The sequence below is a fragment of the Equus przewalskii genome, chromosome 19, assembly GCF_037783145.1.
Source record: "Equus przewalskii isolate Varuska chromosome 19, EquPr2, whole genome shotgun sequence".
Classification (NCBI taxonomy): domain Eukaryota; kingdom Metazoa; phylum Chordata; class Mammalia; order Perissodactyla; family Equidae; genus Equus; species Equus przewalskii.
In genome coordinates, this window is record NC_091849.1 from 35,107,048 (window position 1) to 35,120,829 (window position 13,782).

A 13,782-nucleotide genomic window follows, 5' to 3' on the forward strand; every position below is an offset into this window, starting at 1 on the left:
ATACCTAACCACCACGGGAAGAGGCACTCCCTCTTCTAAATCTAGGATGCTGGGGCCCAGCGGGGACTGAGGACGACAACTCCCCAGCTCGGCTCTGCTTTCCCAGTGGGGAAGAGGCCTGTGCAGCTCTGCACTCTTCCTGTGCTCGTCCTGCACCCGTGCCGTGTGCCTGACACAGTAAAGGCCCAAACAATGCCTGCTGGCTGGTCAACACTCACTTGGCCAGTACTTGTTATGTGCTGGGGATAGAGTGGTGCTCAGTAGACGCATGGTACCCTGGGGGCCTAAAGGCCACTGGAAGCAGTTTCCTCACCTTTCTGGTCACTGGGAGCCAGAAGGGCAACAGATCTAATTATAACCCCCGAACTAATCTCCCAAACACATAAGGAAACTCAGGGTCTGTTTTCCCATTTGCAAAAGGCAGAAATCTGGAGACCAAAAAGTGCACATCACAAAGCCACTGTGGGGCCAAGCAGGTACACAGGGCTCAGAGGCGCAATAAAACTCAATGACACACATGAAAACAGGGTTTTGTGTGTGTTAATTTAATCATACAAATATTCATTTATACAGTAAGGAAAAACCTCCTCATCTTCATCTCCTCCCAGGCACCATGAGGCCCCACCACAAACGCCCACCCAGCTTGCTTGTACACACCAGTGTCCAGGCGAAGGGGCAGCCATCGCTGCTCCAGCACTCACCCAAGAAAACAAACAAAAGGCAAGGCAGGGTGGGATGGGGAATCAGCTTGCATTTCTGAGCCCTGGCAACCCCACCATCTGCTCCTGCTGGGGCTCAGACTGAATTTGGGGAGGTGTTTTTTCTCGTGCCTACTTTCCACCTTGGCCACCCTGCCATCCTCGGGCCACACCAGCTGTCTTGGTGAGGTTCTCTCCAGGCTGGAAGCGCCTTTGATGGGCTTAAGGTTACAGCCAGTCTTTACTGGGGGAGAGAAGGCTGTTTCTTGTAGAAAAATACCCCGAATTCAACTGTCCCCATGGCAAAAAGAAAAAAAGGCATGCACTCGTGCACACACATCCACACACACCTCACTCCATGCACACAGACAGGTTCTTCCCAAGCCTGAGCCCCTCTGCCTCCCACACTGGGCTCAGGCCCCTTAAGGATGGTGCCTGCCTCACCTCCTGGGTGGCAGACACTGGTGATCCTGCCCAGAGGCAGCCTGCAACTTGGTGCAGAGCCCAAGAGGAGCAGGGAGTACTGGGGCTGAGAGGGTAGCCTCTACCACCCGACTAGGCAGGGGAAGAGAGGGGCTCTAAGCATTGCTCACAACCCAAACCACTGATAGGAGGCAGAATAAATGGTACTGATACCCTCCTGGTCCTGGGGGAGCCATGGACTCCCTCTGCCCCTACTCTAAGGCTTCACTTGCTCTGGCCCTCTGCAAGGAACTCACTTCTCCAAGGATGTGCACAGAAATGGTTTGTTCTTGGAAGGGAAGCCAGCGTGCCCGGGGACAGCCAACGTGCTTCCCGGGTGAGGGTGACTATAAGCAAGAGGAGCAGGATGCCTCTAGTAGGGCCAGCCCCACTGCTGGTGGCCTATGAAGCCCCTGCTGAATAACCACAGGCAGCCCCTCCTGGGAAACGGGGCAGGGACACCCAGTGTGGGGCAGATGAGGAAGCCAGGAAACCAGGGGATGTAAAACCTCCCACGACTGCCAGGGGCAGCTGGAGATGTGCTGCTTTGAGGGCTGTCAAGTGAGGAGAATGGCTGGGCATGTGTGGGCTCCAGGGTGGCAGAGTCCCAGGAGGTTGGCACCAACAGCAGTGGCAATCTGGGCCTAACAGAGTCCTCAGACAAAAAGCCACAGTGAGCCCCTGGCTTGGGCCAGCGGTGGCCTGGGCACCCAGCAGGGGCTCCTCTCTGCTCTGCTTGGGAATGGGCATTCATCGTGTGCATAGAAAGTGGGTGCTCCAGTGTGAGCCCCAGTCCAGCCCCAGACTCCGCTGCACTGCCCTTCTCAGCAGGCTGGCCCCACCCTCCTCCAGGGCTTCTCCAGTGGACCAGTTTATTCTTCATTTTTTGGGAGGTGGGGAGGTGAAGAGGGAATTTCATACAAGCTTTTCTCCCACAATCAAGCTTTAAAAAACAACAGTCTCAGAAGAGAATGAGGAGGAACAAACAACACACATTTTTGGAACTCAGACACCCAGACAGAGACAGACAGGCAGGCAGACCCTCACCCACACCCAGGCTATATGACCCCTGCAGCCGCTCATCACCTGGTCTCCCTGCTTGTCTTGCACCCCCAGGGTGGATGGGGGTGTGGTAACAGGCAGGCGACCCTGCAACCGCACCCTAGATTCATATCCCTGGCTATCAAACCAACTAAGACTCGAGGGAAGGATGGGGTGAGAAGAGAAGAGGGACTTTGCATATTCTTGTATCTTTGGCAGATAGCTGTTCTAGCCTGGTTCAAGCTTCCCATGGAGATATCCACATCTCAACCTGCTCAGAGGCCAATGGGGCCACCTGCCCAAGTGAGAAGACAGCCAATCAGCCTCTGCTTGGCTGGATTGCACGTCCCCCCGCCACCCCATGCGCCGCCTTCCACCTCGCAATAATCAAGCATTCTGCTCAGGGCGGGGGTTCCCTCATTTCCATCAAAATGTGGTCTCCAAGATCATGTAGTCAGTAACTGTGGCCCTTACACATGGCAAATTCCCCATTTGGGGCTGTGTTTTCATACCTTAACAGCTCAGCCTCCACTAACAGGCTGTGAGAACACCAGAAAGGATAACTGGAGGGAAACACGGGGAAGGGAGTTGTGTGACAACAGAGAAGCATGGGACATCTTCACACTCGCCTTCTGCACACTCACTGGTGAGCTGCACCAACACCCGTGTGTGGGTGCAAGTGGTACACACATAGACCCAGCACAGAGCCACTGTTCCCAGAGCAAACAGGAGCCAGTGTATGAAAAATCCAAAAGAGCAGTAGGCATGATGGCATTTCTCTCTGCCAAGAGAAACAGGGAAGAAAAGCAATTTGAATTGTTACAAGTTGTGTAGAAGGACACCTCTCGGCCTTAGAAACTCCCAAGTCACCCAAGATCTGTCCTAAAGGCTTCCTGTTGGCCACATAGGGAAGTTTGGTCTTCAGAGAGGTTCTGATGATAACAAGCCACAGGGTTGACGAATACAAATGTCAAAGGTGTAAATCAACAGAAGGTTAAGGAGAAAAGAAGAGGAAAAGGGTGATAACTCATTGGCTGATGCCATTAAAAACAAATGGGGTCAGAGACTTCTGGAGTCATGTGGCACAGCAGATGTCCTCCTGTAGTACTGACCCACAGAGTCCCCAAACGTGCCACGCCAGCTTTTAACCTGAATTGGTTCCAGAGCAAGCAGCTATTCTATAAAGAGTATGTTATCCCTTATCTAAAAAAATAAAAGTGGGGAAAGAGGGAAGAAAATTAACATGTGCTCAAAACTACAACCTGTCTGTAGGCAAAATAATTTTTGTTTAAAAAGATGGCTTTTTCCCCATTTTAAACTTATTTTCCCTTCCCGAGTGACCTAATGATTTGTTAGACTGACGCCTAATAAACCAAACCCAAGGTGGCTGCATGGATTTCTTCTTGGTAGCCTCAACACCATTCCTGCAATTCAGCATTCACACATGCATACTGAGTTTACTCAAAACTAGTCTGTTCTGCTTCTTCCTCTTCTTCCGGGAAGGGGGTCAGAGCCAGGGGTCTGTACGATGTGGTCTGCAATCCAGAGGAACCCCTTGCCCACCCCCCCCCAAAGTCAGGGCTTCTGTCTTTTAATTTTTCTTCTTGCTGACACCCGTTTAGGACTGGCCGAAGGGGTAAGGCCCGTGGAGCCCCTGGAAGAGAGTGAACACAGTCAGTGACGGTAGACACAGCAGGTACATTTTGACAACCAAACCAAGTGAAACAATCTATGGTTCCCAGTGAGCCAAAGGAAGCCCCAAGGAGCAGACAGGGCCCAAGGGTTATCCTTGCCACACAAAACCTCAGGAGGCCAAAAATTGGCACATTTCAAGTTGCTAAGTGTTCTTCTGCAATCACACCATCTGAACAGAGGGGAGGCAGAGGGAGAGACTCCTCATCTTTCAACTTCTAGGTCACTTGGTGCCAACTTTCCTCCACCCTGGTCACAAAGCCTCCCTTCCTTCTTGAAAGACTGTCTCAACCCCTCTGCTCAAGGTGCCTGTACATCACTTTCTGCACTGTAACTTCAGAGGGAGGCTACTGCTGGCTAACGACACTTACATCAACAACAAAAAAACCACAGCAGAGGGGCTGGCCCCGTGGCCGGGCGGTTAAGTTTGCGCGTTCCGCTGCAGGAGGCCCAGTGTTTCGTTGGTTCGAATCCTGGGCGCGGACATGGCACTGCTCATCAGACCACGCTGAGGTAGCGTCCCACATGCCACAATTAGAAGGACCCACAACAAAGAATATACAACTATGTACCGAGGGGCTTTGGGGAGAAAAAGGAAAAAAATAAAATCTTTAAAAAAAAAAAAAACTACAGCAGAAAAAGCGACTGGCTACTGGGCACCCAAGTACCAGGCATGGTACTAGAAGCTGCTTTGCGTACCTGGTCTTTAATCCTCACCCCGAAAGCCAGGTGAGTATTATTACACCCATGTGACTAATGCCCATTCAAGTGCAGAGACTAAGAGACTTGTTCCAAGTCACATGTGTAGTAAAAGGCAGAGCCAAGATTCAAACCAAAGTCTGATCTTTGTTTTCCCTACATTGCCTCTCCCTTGCCACATGATGATAAGGTTTATTCCAACTTCCCAAAGGCATTTCCAGGCTGCTTGGCTGGGTGGAAAAGGCTTCATGGCCTTGCTTTTCCCTTATGTTAAAAATGAGACACCAAGATGTGCCAACATCAAAAGCAGCTCCAGGAACTCACTGGAAGATGACCTGTGTCTCCCTCTACCTTACCCCCTCCTCCCAGAGTACGCTCCTTGGAAAGACCCAGTCAATGCCAAGACCGAGGAGGGTAAAAGTATCCAGTGACCAGCCTCACTAGGGTCCTACACTCCAAAGTGGCCCAGGAGCAGCAGGGCCCTTTGACCAAAGGGACTAAATGGGCGTGGAGAGGAGGTGCCTCGGCCATAACCAAGACAAACGACCACGGGGGTTTCCCAACCCTTGACAACTACCTAAAGAATCTTGAATCCAGGCACCACTCGGGATGAGGAGCACAAGAATGACTGAGGTGACATTTTTCATTAGTTTGATAGGATGTGGGCAGTCAGAATTTGACTGCCTTAAAAAATGACACACTTCTTTGAAAAGAAATAAAAATGCTTGGTTGCAGGGCTGCCAGTTGAGTTAGAATCCCTTTTCAGTATGACTTTGTCTGTCTGCTGCAATCTCTCCCACACCTAGCATGGCGCCTGGCCCTTAGCAGGCACCCAGTAAGTATCTGTTGAATTAGTAACTAAGGAGGACAGGCACTTCTCAGTCTACCACCTGGAGCGTCAGACCCCTCTAAGTCACAGGAATACTGGCCCTTCCAAAACCAAGTTTTTAAACAGCTGCTTAGGCCTGGAGATATAAGTGTCTGGGTCATGCCTTCCATCTGGTCACAGCCTCCAGGGTCCTGGGAGAGGCTGGGCTCTCTGGAGATGGTTAGCTAGGGATGCAGAGCCCTCACAGTTTCCACTGCAGTGTGATGAAGGTCATGCAGAACTGGGAGAAGGAGATCTGAGTTCTGCTCCCGGCTTTGCACCAGCTCACCAAATGACCTTGAATAAGGTCCCATCCCCAACCCCTTATAGGATCCTGTGAGGTTCCTCCTTAAATCTTTCCAGATTTAAGGTTCTAAAAACCGAAACAAAGTGCCTGGCTCAGGAGGCTGAAAAAGAGTATTCCAAGAAAAAATGCCCTTTGATCACGCTTTTAAGCCAGAGGTCAAAGCTGTCAAATGTTCTTCATAGTTTATTCATAGTTTGTTCAGTGGAAAGCACTGAAACTGCTTTTGTCCCCTCCTCCCCCTATCATATAAAGCCTCAGAAGACCAGGAGTATGCCTGTAGCTGCCTGTGGTGTCACTGAACAAGAAGTTCTGAGGAGGTGAATCTGGGGGAGGGGCAGGCCAACACTGACGGAGCGTCAACTGTGAGCCAGGGGCTGCGGTAGCAAATTAACATCTTCTCTGTAATTCTCACCAAGATCCACGGAGACGAGTACGATCTCCAAGTTCAGAGAGGGGAAGTAACCTGATCAAGGGCACAGAGCTGGAAAGTAGAGCAGTGGTGCTTAAAATGCCAAATGCCACAGTCTGCCAGCCTCGAGCAATCTTGCCTCCAGCAGGCAAGCCAAGGCTGTCACCATCTCAGTAGCCATGGCACCCACCCACTCAAAGGAGTATGGGCTGGGGTAGCAAAGGACTCTCAGATTCCATTTTGTGGGGCCTGGTTGGAGGCCAGAAGTGGAAAGTAACAGAAGCTTAAAACAAGCTGCTCTCAGTACTTTCCAACAACATTCATTCATCCGGAACAATCCAAGGAAAGCAATAAAAGTTTCGATTCCCCTAAGACTTAGAACCAATAAAATGCTCAAAGGTCTCTGTGCAGGAAAATATGCACAGAGAAAAGAAAACTTGAAAAACAAACAGCATTTGTTTTCTATGAAATATTTTCCCCTTATCCTAAATGTAACTGCTTTCCAGACCAAAGCTCCACACATTTCATATGGGCCTTTATAAAGCAAGTACCAGCCTCTTGACTTGTCTTGAATGCTTGGAGATAGATAAAATGGGTCCTACACAATTGGCAGAGAGAGGAATAAAGACATGAGCATTTTCCGATTTCCACTTGAGGGACCCAGCCTTTAGACCATTCAGCGTGGTATTTAACTAGCTTAGAGGACGGAGTCACTGTTGATCCTCTGTTTACTGACTGAGGTTCCATGCCTTTTGGAAAGAAAAATGCTACATAATTCCCTTTCACCCAGAGAATGGCACATGGAGTTGCTGATGTTTAATTGGTGCAGAAAGGTGGCTTGAGGAACAAGTTCTATTTCCCTTCCCCCCCAAATTAACTACCATCACTTCAAGGAAGGGAGAGGGAGCCAATTCTATTTCAAAATCACTTCATCATCTAGACTCCCCACATGCAAGATTATAGGTGTCACAAGTGGATCACAGAACAGAGGCAATGCAACACCTGTTGTAGAGGAAAAAAGCTTGGCAGAGAGTCCAAGAACAGCTTGGTCAGGGCATCTTATGGCAGGAGGCCAAGCAGTAAGTGCCTTTCCTAACAGTGGGATGGAGGTATATTCAAAACGGGAGGCCCACTCACACTTTAGGTTCCACTGCGGTTCCTAGACCCTACGTAACTGGTTTTGATAGCAAACGTCTCCAACCCTAGTCTAGAAGTAAAGTGCAGCAAAACAGATAAGGTTCATTCTCTGCTGGGGCCCAGCAACTCTTCAACTTTTATTTGTAGGAAAAGCAAATGTCAAATATTTTAACTAACCTGCATCACTGACATCTCTCCTGTAACAGTGTGCCACTACTAATAAGGAAAACAGACCAAGAGACAGATGCATCGGATGGCACTACAGAGCCCTGAATTAAACTCTGAACCAAGCAAAAATTGAGGAAATCAGCATGATTACAAAACTCCATGAGTCTGAAGTACAAGGCCACCCTCCTCTCTCCGAGGAATCACTCTCAGCACATAGGGAACAGAGGCAAGGCAGGATTTATCCACGCTAATAGAGGGTATGAACAATCAAACCCAGAGAAGAACTCCTGTATCTGACTCGGGGTCTAAAGGCCGGTTCCCCAGGGCCTACCCAACTTGCATGGAAATAGGTTTTCAAAGGCTCCATTTCTTGGAGTAGCTCCACTGCTGCTAGGGGACGAGAAAGTGTTGCTGGTGAAGGAGAGACAGTCTTTAGGTCCATGGGGGTTGAGGCGCTGCCTGTTTGTCTCAGTCTCCCTTAAACTTTTCACTGAAATCCTGTCACAGCTGTGAGCCCCGGGACCTAAGTTTTACTTCGCTACAGGGCAAGTGAGCTCTCTTAAAGCACAGACGCTCCATACTTGCCAGCTAAGACACAGGGGCCCCCGTTTGCTGGTGTCTGGGAAGAGACCTTGGCCTCAAGCCAGCTGAATGATTACAGTAGATGGGCCAGGTCCTCAACTGCACTTCCATGATGGAATAACTACTGCGAGTCACAATTTGGCTAATTCTCTAAAATATTTTGAAAAGAGAACACTTACGGACATAAGAGTCTCAAGCTCAGTCTCATTTATCACAATCTCTCTCTTTTTTTTTTTGCTGGGAAAGATTTGCCCCAGGGCTAACATCTGTTGCCAGTCTTCCTCTTTTTTTTTTTCTCCCTTCCCAAAGCCCCAGTATATTGTATATTCTAGTTGTAGGTCCTTCTAGTTCTTCTGTGTGAGCCACACATGGTTACTGAGCGGTGTGGTTCTGTGTCTAGGAACTGAATCCAGGCCGCCAAAGCCAAACGTGCTGAATTTTAACCACTAGGCCATCAGGGTTAGCTCCATCACAATCTCTTGAACTGACAATTTAAGATCCAGTACTTGTTCTCAAAGCAAACCTAAAAATAACAACTAGCACTCTGCTTTGTTGTTCACAATAGTTTATAGTTGCCCTTGTGGAATAGCAGAATCACTCCTAGCCAGTGATTTGGTTATCACTGATCTTATGTGAGTGTGCACCTGCAAGATCTTAAAAGTTCTTCCCAAAATTAAACAGAAATCAAAATAAATTTTCCAAAAAGGAGTACTAAAAAACTACCACTGAGAGAAAATCTGAACTGTATGCTAAATTACTAAAAAACAAGAAACTAGTTTTGTTTCAGCTAGAACATTTTTTTTTAAAGATTTTATTTTTCCTTTTTCTCCCCAAAGCTCCCCGGTACATAGTTGTATATTTTTAGATGTGGGTCCTTCTAGTTGTGGCATGTGGGACGCTGCCTCAGCATGGCTTGATGAGTGGCGCCATGTCCGCGCCAAGGATGCAAACCGGCGAAGCCCCGGTTCACGGAAGCAGAGTGCACAAACTTAACCACTGGGCCACAGGCCTGGCCCCAGAACATTTTTTAAAACAAGTTTACTCATCAATTTTCAACAATAATAAGTACAGTGTTACCAGAAGAGCAAGGTGCCCTTTTATGAGGGTGGAACCTGTTTCTGCCAATTATTTGTGCCCTGCACACAGTAAGACTCAAATATCAGTAAAATGTACTGTGAAATATTCTGTTTTCTGACCTTCCAGGAAAAAAAAAAGAAGGCTGAAATTCCTAATGAAACAAGGATGTCTTCTGAGGGCTTTTTTGGGTTACTCTTTGCCTATGTGAAAGTTTGTTGTTTAGAGAAAGCACTTGGAAACTTTCACATACCTGTCTTCGTTTTGCTTTTATTTGTGATTTGATTTAAATAAATAAAAAGGTTTACACAGGTTAATAAAAAGACAGGAGCGTTTGCTGCATGGCTGTGAAATAACGTGCTCGCCCAGTGTATACTGATAGCAGCATCGGATAACACCAAGAGGGCCCTCCTCCATCTCATTTCCTGGGCCAGTCCCCCTTTGTGCCTCACTCACCTAGTGCTCCTTTTGTATCACTTATGTACATGGAATGCAAACACAGAAGAATACAGAGTTTAGTACTAAGTTCTGTCCTGATCCTACACCGCAAACATGGTGTAGTGAGGCCCACTCATAGGGCTGGCTTGGTTGGCAAGGGCCAGAGAGTGACGAAGCCCTGATCAAACCCATTCGTCTCTCATTAATTAGAAATAAAATAAAGTCTGTATTGGAGTAACGGGAGGGCAGTAAGGATTCTCTAAGGAGTACTCAAACCAGGGCGCCTCCCTTGATGGCTGCCGACCACTCAAGGTGGTATAAGCCACGTCGGCACAATGGGAACTTCCGCAGATGCTTCAACACTGGTGTTCAAGCCACTTTCACGTGACAGTCCTCTAAAATTTCAAAGATGGATTTGATGCAGTGGCTGAGGATTAGTGTGAGAACCAGCCAAAGAATAAAAAAATCTACTCTTATGCATGAGGGCTGATCACAGGGCAGGCGAAGTTCACAGCCTTCTGGCTGTGCCAAAACTGCGTAAAAGCTTGACTCAGTTACAGGTGTGCTGAACTAATTTTTCAGAAGCCCTATAAAACCATTTTTCATACCTACCTAACACAGTTTTCTGTTGCTCTTAACTAACTTCTCCAGTCCTGCTTAGGACCTTCTCATCCATCCATCCATCCTCCCTCTACCCATCCATCCAATCCTCCATCTTGCATCCCTCATTCTTCCTCCCTCCATCATCCATCTTTCCATCGGCCTTCCACTCTTCCTGTCACTCATCCTCCCACCCATCCAAAGCTCCTATAGCCAAAGGCAATTCCCAGAGCCTTCACCCACCCTCCGCCAAATCAGGAAAATCATCAAGAAGAATAAAATCCAAACATAATTGTCAATGAAAACACATTATGTAAATTTCTGCAAGGAGAAGGAGGATAGTGGCTGAGTTCAATTCTCCATTTCAGTAAAGACTTCAGAAAAAGCTATTTGCTACCTGGACTTCTAGCCCCAAAGATCTTGTGTAATAGCAAGGGTGACAGAATCTAAGTGGGATGCTGGCAGACAGAGCTCTCTCATGGTCATCTCCTAGGGCAGAGGGGATTCCTAAAAGGGAAGAAAGAACTGATAAGAATCTCACTGAGGAGGAGATCGAAAAGGAGAAAAGCTTAAGTTCCCACCCTGTCGCCATTGGTGCTGCACTGGGATCCTGCTGAGGCATAGGGTGGGCTGCTGGTCCCATTTCCTCTCAGAATTTCCACTCAAGCTCCTGTATCCTTCTGTCAACTACCCTTCCCTTACATGCTATGGTCTTCGCTCATCTATTTTACAATTAATTCACAGCATCACCACCCCCCCACCAATGGCTGGCTGACTGCGGGAAGAGAATAAATTGTCCCTCCTTGGTCCCATTCAGCCATATTTGGTTTCTTCTTGCCACTCCCCTGCTCAAAAGCTTTGTTGGCACTCTGTTTCCTTTCTCATTAAAAGTGAACTTTCCTTGGCTTGGTTTTCAAAGGTCTTCTTCCAAAATTCACCCCACCCTCTCTAAGCACACCTCACTCACCACAGTCAGGCTGGCCAGCATCCCATGAACACACCCTGCCTGTGGTTGCCCTGCCTTCCAGCATGTGGTTTCTTTTCTAATTCAGTTTGAATCTATTATCCACCAAGGTATCACTTTCCTCGCTACTCCAAACCTCACTGCTTTCCCCTTCCTCCAAATTCCTATGAGCACTTAAAAGTCAAGTGGAACTCAACAGACTCCATCTTTACTGGCACTCATTCGTTCCTATGAGCTAGTCACATCTATGTAATCAGACAGTAATTTCTTTGAAGATAAGGATTAGCACAGGCTGAGCACCTATTCACTTACTGGCTGAATAACAGCAAGGCTATCTCTGCGTAAAGCAAACAGTTTAAACTGGCCTTTGGGCAGTAAAATCACAGCAGAGAGCCCAAGACCCTGAAAGCTTTGCAGGTGAACCGTCCACAGCTTTGGAAAGGGTCTAACTTTCAGCTGAGCTTTAAGGAAGCCCACAATTTCCCCCTGAGGTACCACATCTCTTAATCTTACATTCTGCAGCACCTGGTCCTACCAGAGTACAGTTATAGCAGACTTAGCTGAGAACAAGTCATTTGAAACCCGAGCATCTACACCAAGAGACAAATTCTCACATTTTTGAATTACAGTTATCTGTTTGAACCTGTAATTTCACTAGTCCTACTTTGAGAACTTTTTTCAGAAATTAAAATGTTGGGGCCAGCCTGGTGGCGCAGTGGTTAAGTTTGCACATTCCACTTCAGGTGCCTGGGGTTCACCGGTTCCGATCCCGGGTGTGGACCTACACACCGCTTGTCAAGCCATGCTGTGGCCAGTGTCCCACATGTAAAGTAGAGGAAGATGGGCACGGGCACAGATATTAGCTCAGGGCCGGTCTTCCTCAGCAAAAAGAGGAGGATTGGCGGCAAATGTTAGCTCAGGGCTAATCTTCCTCAAAAAAAAAAGAAAAAGAAAAAAAAGAAATTAAAATGCTAAATTCAGAGTATAGGGAAGAGAATGTGTTCTTATAACCAAAAGAAAATATGCTGGCAATCTTGAGAACACTAGCTCTGTTTCAGCTATAAGACTGCCCAGGGTCAGATCAGTCTAAAACAATGCTCAGAGCCCTAAAGCAAAGAAACTGGAGCTGAACAGCTTTGAAGCTGTTGAGGTACAAAAGGGAAAGTTCCTGGAGATACTTTTTATTCTCAGTCAGATAGTAATGTTACAAACAACAAAAGACATTTTCTAAGGTTCACAGTGTTTGCTTGATTTATTTGTAAAATGCACACATGACCCATGCCAATGCAAACACCAATAAGACTGGGAGGGCTCTACTGGCTCCGCTGGGTTTTCAAGAGAAAGTCAACGGAGTATCATCCAGGCTTCCTGGCAAACCCCTACTGGGACGGAACGTGCTAATCTGCCGGGGGTGGGGGCAGGTTCCTCAGTTACTCTGCATTGCTACCTCCTTGGCCACAACTGTTTTTTGTAGCTCCCAAAGGAGGTCTTTACAACCTGACACTAGGTGTAAAACCACCCACAGAGAACAGCCAACAAACAGCTTCTGCCAGCAAACCTCATCACAGTGCAGTCTACAAGAACGTTAGATTCAACCTGGGCTCCTGGGTCAGCCCACGGCCCACCCCCAATCTGCTGTGTGAAAGTGAGCAAGTCACTTACAACTTCCTTATTATTTTGTCAAGTGAAAAGAGTTAACTACAAAAGTCAGGAAAGTGCTATGAATCAAGAATAAGAATAAATGCAGTAAGGGTGCTCTGGATAACACGAAGGGTTTGTTTACATGTTAGACAGAGAGTATTAAGCTCAGTCCCCAGACCTCTTCTCCTTCTACACCAGTGGTTTGCAAGTAGGGGGATTTTGCCACCTCCTGGGGCATTCGGCAATGTCTGGAGACATTTTTGGTAGTTACAATCTGGGGTAGGGACGTACTTCTGGCATCTAGTGGGTAAGGGCCAGGGATGCTATCAAACATCTTACAACACATAAGATGCCCCCTTCTAGTTACTCAGGCCAAAAACCTTGGTATCATCTTTTACTCTCTTCTCTCCTACATCGCCTTCCGACCCATTAGCAAATCCTGCTAGCTCTAGCTACAAACTAGATCCAGACTCGGACCACTTCTCCTACCTCTGTCGCCACCACTCTGGTCCAAACCACTTGCTTTTTTTCACCTAGATGATTGCACTAACTTCCCTATTGGCCCCTACTTCTATTCCTGCCTTGTATTCTCCTCACGAGAGCCAGAGTGATCTTTTCACAACACTAGTCAGGTCACATCACTCCTCTACTCAAAACCCTTTAACGGTTTCCTTTGTCCCTTAGAGCAAAAGCCCAAAGCTTTATAAGGGCCCACAAAACCCTCCATGACCTGGTTTCCGTCCTCTGACTTTGTCTCCCTCCACTGTCCTTCTCCTTCACTCTGTTCCTTGAACAAAACAGGTAAACTTCCACCTAAGGGCTTATAGTGGCTGTCTCTCTGCCTAAAATATTTTTTCTCCAGACAGCCTTTGCAGAAACAAAATCCAACTTTAAAGGGAGTAAGATATCCCCTAAGTACGTTCTAGTTCTAAAATACTAAATATGTTGAAAGGGTTATTTTAAAGTTGTTCCAGAAAAACAAAACTCCAGAGACTGTATCTT

At 47.5% G+C, this 13,782-nt stretch overlaps 1 protein-coding gene across 5 annotated transcripts in view; it reads right to left on the minus strand.

The window, feature by feature from the left end:
• ILRUN (inflammation and lipid regulator with UBA-like and NBR1-like domains) overlaps window positions 1–13,782 on the minus strand; it is a 106,124-nt gene that overhangs the window by 7,261 nt on the left and 85,081 nt on the right. For 2 of the 5 annotated variants that reach the window (XM_070585872.1, XM_070585875.1), the window contains one exon: window positions 525–3,855. The exons of the other annotated variants lie outside the window; for them this stretch is intronic. In XM_070585872.1, the coding sequence (XP_070441973.1) occupies window positions 3,820–3,855 (36 nt within the window). In that variant the 3' untranslated portion in view covers window positions 525–3,819. Of the gene's footprint in view, window positions 1–524; window positions 3,856–13,782 lie in introns of those variants that run through there. 5 annotated transcript variants of the gene reach the window in all.